The 6,765-nt window shown below is 34.9% G+C and overlaps 1 protein-coding gene across 1 annotated transcript; it reads right to left on the bottom strand.

Moving 5' to 3' along the window:
• Positions 1–412: 412 nt before the first annotated feature.
• Positions 413–2,974, bottom strand: LOC111890969 (1-aminocyclopropane-1-carboxylate oxidase 3). The gene is made up of 4 exons (XM_023887049.2): positions 2,802–2,974; positions 2,486–2,712; positions 1,475–1,808; positions 413–928 (listed from the first exon to the last, which is right to left on the bottom strand). Exons 1-4 carry the CDS (start codon positions 2,904–2,906, stop codon positions 635–637), a joined length of 960 nt encoding a protein of 319 aa, XP_023742817.1. The 5' UTR covers positions 2,907–2,974; the 3' UTR covers positions 413–634.
• Between the last annotated feature and the right edge of the window lie 3,791 nt (positions 2,975–6,765).

Below are 6,765 nucleotides of genomic sequence, written 5' to 3' on the forward strand. Positions count from 1 at the left end.
CCAAATAGTTCTAAGCTGATGCTAATTTTGTTTATGTGTTGTGGGTTATTTCGCATAACTAATATGATAAGCATACTCTTGATTTGCATTGGTTTTGCTACAAAAGTTAATGGATAATCTGATAATCATAAATATGGGCATATGTAACATTTTCTAATTTGATAAACTATTTGACCAATATCACCAAATGACCACCCATTTGCAATGGGTCAATTAGGAAACTGCAAAATTACTTTTCTTTTATTTTCTTTCGAAATGACATTATCATTTTTAAAGACGAACATGTTCCCAATATAATTGCAAAAGATGTTTATTTTTTTTCCATTTTTTTTTTGAATTTCATTTCGCAATGTTTGTCATTGTTCACATGCAGGAGCTGGATTATTGAGTTTCTATTAAGCAAACATTGATATTGGAAAAACACAGAAATTATGTCATTATGTTATTAGGGCATTTCCAAGATTTGGTGTTCTTATACAAACATTCATACATAGATGCCTGCAAGACACTAGAAACACAACACCTATGAATATACTCCCAACACATTAATTTAATTTCCTTTTTTTTTATGTATAAACCTTTTATTTTATTAAATCCGCAGACACACAAACACCATTACTGAAGGTTTTTGATCTTAAACAGTTGCAATTGGGTCGACCCTGATGGTGTCTTCCATAGCTGTCTTAAAAGCTTCAAATCGGGGCTCTTTTGCCTGAAACTTCACTTGTGCATAGAGCTTCATGTAATCCTCAAACACAAATTTCGGGTAGATATTGTTTTTCTCTTCTGCTTTGTTTACTAGTTCTGGGGCAGGGTAGATCACAGCATCACTGCCCGGATTGTAAAATGATGCAATCGACATGCGGGTCCCATCTGTTTGAGCAATCACTCTATGCATCACACTCTTGTACCTTCCATTTGTAATCACCTGAAAAAGAAAGATAATGTTTTTAGTACACCCTTTATTGTTTCAAGAAACGGGTATGATTCTTTAAACATGAAGTACAACATTTTATTGCAATACTCTATACTTGGGCTAAATGCAAGAAGTTGCAATATATTTGTGTATTATAAAATCATATTTTCATTTCTTTTGATTACAACAATGTACATACTTTAAAAATGTACCCAAACTATAGCATTGTAGCATAACATCCTATTTTAATTTTTTTTGTTATATTATTGTACTTTTGGTTTTTTATTAAGGCCCTTGTACTTTGAAAAATCTACTAAATTATTGCATTGCACTTTCAATTTATTTCTCATTAAGACATTATATTTTGAAAGTTCTATCAAGCTATACCTTTCTATTTGGATGACATTGCTACATTTAGATCAATTTTTCAAAAAACAATGTTGTGATAGGAACAAATAGAAGTAGATTGTTATAAAAAAAAAACAAATCAATGATAGTATGTTGCTATTTTTTGCATATGTTTAAATGGAGTTTGGTTTAAATTGTTGTAATATATACCTCAAGTTGATCACCCAAGTTGATGACAATCGAATGATGCATAGGTGGCACATCAATCCATTCTCCATCTTTAAGTAACTGGAGCCCACTGACCTTATCGTCCTGAAAGAGCAATATAACACCGCCAGCATCGGTGTGGGCCCGCAGACCCTTGATAAGATCGGGCTTGGGGCAAGGAGGATAGTTGCTCACCTTGGTCCCAAAGGTGGGGCCCTTGGAGCCATAGAAAGCTTTCTTGAGATAACCCTTCTCTAATCCCAAATTCTCACATAATATGTCTAAGATATTTTCAGCTAGTTTCTCAATTTCTTTAGCAAACTCCTTCATCACCTTCCTGTAATCACACATAAACCATAAGGGTCTCTTTGTTATAATGGAATAGAATTTGAAAGAGTGGAATGAACAAAGTAATTAATGGAATGGATCATTAGCTTTGTTAGCATATCTAGTTGGCTTGTAATAACAAAATAATGTACAATAAAACGCTAGATAAAACGAAAATGATAAATAAACCAATTTATTATTTCATAAAAATAAACTTTAAGCAAACTAGATATCGTTAAATAAATCGTATATGAACACATATTGATGTCGGTTGAATATAAATCCTATAATATAACTTTAAATAATAAAAAGAATTGTCATCTAAAACAATTGTTTACAAAAGTAAATACCATGATATTTTGAAATAGAATCATAGTAGAAAAAATATTTAGTTATAACACTAAAAAAGTCATTTGGTTTTAGTTTTTAATTTATTTAATTTTAAAAACACTAGTAGTTATTGAAGATCATATAAATAAAATAAAATAAAAGTTATATATGATTTTAATCTATCAACATGAACGAACGGAATCGCATTCCAGATTTCCGGAATAAATTCTTTATTCCACTCTTACGTGGCGAACAAACTGTATCGATTTTTACATTTATCTCAATGATCAACAATCTATAAATAAAAAAATCATCATAATAAATTAATAATCATTATGTATTGTATATACTATATACCTGTATTCATCTTCAAGATCAGGGATCTCAGAGATGTTGGATTCAGGAAGATGACGGAGATAAAAAGTACTCTCCCAATCCAAATCTTCAATTTCACTTTGAACTGCTTCTAAGCCTTTACTAGCCACCATTTCTTTAAACCTTTCTTCCATGCATTTCTTGTAATGCCCTTTTGTCATCTTCTCCACAGTGTCCAAAAGCTCAGTCGATATCCCGTGATGCACAATCTTCAGTATAAATCATACATACAACAAAACAATAATAAGTTACAAGTTACAACAAATGATAGCATAGAGTACAAGTGATGATTGCATACCTCAAAGAAACCCCAGTTTTCACAAGCATCATTGATCAAGTTCATTGTTGCAGACCTTTCTTCTCCATTCAGCTTCTCCATGTTCACAATCGGGAATGTCGCCATTTTTTTCTTCAGAGTGTTTAAGTTGTGTGTGTGTGTAGGGAAAGGTGATGTTAGTGTGTGTGGAATGAAGGTGGGGGTGGTTGCAATTTATAGTGGAATTGAAGAAGGTGGGGGGAAGTAGGAAAATTAGAAACAAGGAAAAAATGGAACAGGACTCATGCAAATTTTGCATGTAGCATTCTTTGTGGGACCCTTTTGAAAAGTTATGGTCAGCCTATGACCATGGGTCTAAATCATCTCTTTAGTTATGTCATTATCATTTTGGTTTATTGTAACTTATTGTTAAAATAACATTTCTATAAAAGAAAACTTATTACTTGGTTCATAAATCATGTTCTAAAAAATGTATTTGTTCATTGAACTTATTATCGATACAAAGATATTGGACCAGAGATTGGGACCATAGATTGGAGACCTGAGATATTGATCAAAATTTTGGATCAAACCAATAAAAACTTAGTCCCGTTTGATAGTTTTTGTCTGAGAAAGTGTTGTCTGGTAAAGTGCTGTCTGGGAAAGTTTTCTGACTGGGAAAGATACAATGCTGTTTGATTGTACATCTGATTGACTGTGCTGGATGATGAAAAAAAGTAATAAAAAATAAATTTAAAAAAAAATTATTTAAAAAAAAAATTAATAATCCAAGAAAGAAAGAAAGAGGTGGGGTTTGGTGCATAATTGTCTTTCCAGCCCATTCGGCCAGAAAGATATGATTTTGGGGCTTTCTAGGAAAGACATATCTTACCGGGAAAAACATTTTTTTTTGTGCAAATTAAACAATCTTTCCGGTCCATTCAGCCAGAAAAATTTGTTTGGACATGAAAAGATGCGTATCAAACGGGATCTTAGTAGATACAGATCCCGTGTATCTAATTATTTCGATCATGTAAACTATGTTAACCCTTGCTTGTTTTATTTTTCTTTGTATTTTTATATCGAGTTTGTATTTTTTTAGGCCACAATTTTATTATTTTATTTGGGAAAATGTTGATTTTAAACATGTATTTTAAGCTCTTCTTAGAATTAAAAGAGTTATTCCATGTTTGAATTCTAACAAGATTTAATTTTAAGATTGCATTTTGAGCAATTTTTGCGTGCTTTTTGTAGTTGGATTAAGTGCAATTATTACTTATAATGTATTTCTTTTGTGTAAAATTTATCTTTATTTGTAAGGATGTTTTAGAACATACCTTTTACGTGCTTTTTGCATACTTTTTATACAAGTGCACATGCTTTTTATTGTTGTATATATTTTTAAATGAAAAATGATTAGCTTTTTTTGAAATGATGTTGTAAATCATGTATTTTACGTGCTTTTAGTATTTGGATTAAGTGTAATTATTACTATAATGTATTTCTTTTGTGTAAAATTTATCTTTATTTGTAATGATGTTTTAGAACATACATTTTACATGTTATTTTGCAAATTTTTTATACAAGTGCACATGCTTTCTATTGTTGCATATCTTTTTAAATGAAAAATGATTAGCTATTTTTGAAATGATGTTGTAAATCATGTATTTTATGTGGTCCTCATATGCTTTTTGTACTTTGAGACGTGCATTTTGGGGTGCGGTGACTATTTTTAAGTTGTAAAGAGTGCATTGAAGTTGTACATTGATATGATTTGTCATTTTGTAGATTTCAGTCAATAATAGGTCTTTATTGAGTTGAATGAGTCTAATATACCATTGCTATTGCATAAAATACAAGTGCATGAAGAATTATTGGTATGGAAAAATGATTTAATAACTTTTCCCTACTTTTGTGCCCCATGACGTAAAGATTTAATTGCTATTTATGTTTTATGTTAAATATTTTGATTAAAGGGTGTTTGATAATTTTCATTTTGAGTCGGATATAACTTTAAATTGGACGGATTAAGGTCTCGTTTGATAGTTTCTGTCTGAGAAAAATTTTCTGATTGGGAAAGTGTAACAACGCGAATTTTCAAAATAAATTTTTGATTTTTAAAACATTCATTCATTCATAAATATTGTCAAACACATTGTATCAATGTTATTATCACAAAACATTTCCCCAGAATCTCCACAAAAACTCCAATGCGTGTGTGTACGAATCATGTCGGCGCCTTCTTGCGCTCATCACTAGTACCTGAAACACATAACACAACAACTGTAAGCATAAATGCTTAGTGAGTTCCCCAAAATACCACATACAACACATACGTCACTCAAGGCTATAGTACGACCCTTCGGTCGTTGTGTCTCAGCGGGACCCTCCAGTCCCGTAGCTCGTTGGACCCTTAGGTCCGGTCATAGCTCGTTGGACTCTCCGGTCCGGTCTATATCATCATACAACATACAAATATCACATAGCACATAATCTCATACATAACAAATAAGACCCTCTGGTCATCGCATAGTACCACTCTAGGTAACGTATAGTGAGAAGACTCACCTCGATGTCTCGGAAAATATCTGACTCGGAAGAAATATAATCTAGCCTCCGCCTAATCACATAAAGTAATACTCCCATAAATACAACTGTACTCAACTCTAAAGTTAACAAGGTCAATGGTCGAACTTGACCCGATTCGGCGAGTGCACAAGGGCGACTCGGCGAGTCTACACGTGTCCACTGACTCTCTTAGATTCTCTCTTGGCACGTCGATTACTTCACTTGACTCGACGAGTTCCACCTGGCATGAATCGCGGGGCCACCCCGACTCAACTCGCCGAGTCTCAAGAACAACTCGGCGAGTTCCAACTTGAACTCAGACCCCTAACTCTCCCTTACTCACCGAGTCATTCCACCAACTCGGCAAGTCCACTCACTGAGTGTTTAACGGGCAACCTTCATACTACTTGCCGAGTCTGTTCTTCGGACTTGGCGAGTTCATGCCATGCACAATCTCAAAACGATCACTTCTGAGGTCAGATCTGTTCCATACAATCATAGATCTGGCCTCCCCAAGCATGATAATCACGTAAAGTTCGGACCTTGACATACAAATAACATAGAAATGGTCCAAAATGGTGATTTAGCCCCAAAAATGACATTCCAAGCTCATGACTTCCAAAAAGACTCATAAAGCTCCAAGGGATAAACTCTCTCGACCTCTTTGGGTCCAGATCCAGAACACAAACTCGAGGAGGTACCAAATACACCACTTAATCAATCTCAAAAAGGGTTTGGAAAACCCTAACACTAAGAATCAACACCAAACTGAAGAAGGTCCGAGAATAATACCTCAATGAAATCTCTATGAGCTCAAAACCACCAAAAATCGCACCTCCTACAGCCTCCTCTTGACTTAAACACTTCCTTCTTGCAAAAACACCCACCAAATATCAAGATTGGCCTCTCTTTCCTCACAAATGCTCTAGATCTCTTTAGGGTTTCTCTCTGGGGTTGGTGGCCGCAAATAACGGCCATAAGGCCCTTTAAATAGGTCTCAAACCCTGGAAATTAGGGTTTCATTAAATAGCGTGGACTCGCCGAATCCACTCATGAACTCGCCGAGTCCAGCTGTGAACTCGCATACAAATCCGCGACCATACTCGGCGAGTTTAGACGCCAACTCGCCGAGTACCCCCACAAAACCCAAAAATAAAAGAACAATATATCATACCTGGGAATCCAGGTGTTACAATTCTCCCCCACTAGAATCAGACTTCGCCCTCGAAGTCTCACTCTGCAAACAACTCCGGATGCTGCTCCCGCATCTCACGCTCCGGTTCCCAAGTCAACTCTGACCCTTTCTGATGCTGCCACTGGACCTGCACCAACGACACTTCCTTGTTCCTCAAAACCTTGATCTTCCGATCCCTAATCGCCACTGGTCTCTCGGCATAATTCAGGCTCGCATCCACCTGAATATCTTCTAAGGGCACCA

Source organism: Lactuca sativa, chromosome 7 (genome assembly GCF_002870075.4).
Source record: "Lactuca sativa cultivar Salinas chromosome 7, Lsat_Salinas_v11, whole genome shotgun sequence".
In the NCBI taxonomy this organism is placed as follows: Eukaryota; Viridiplantae; Streptophyta; class Magnoliopsida; order Asterales; family Asteraceae; genus Lactuca; species Lactuca sativa.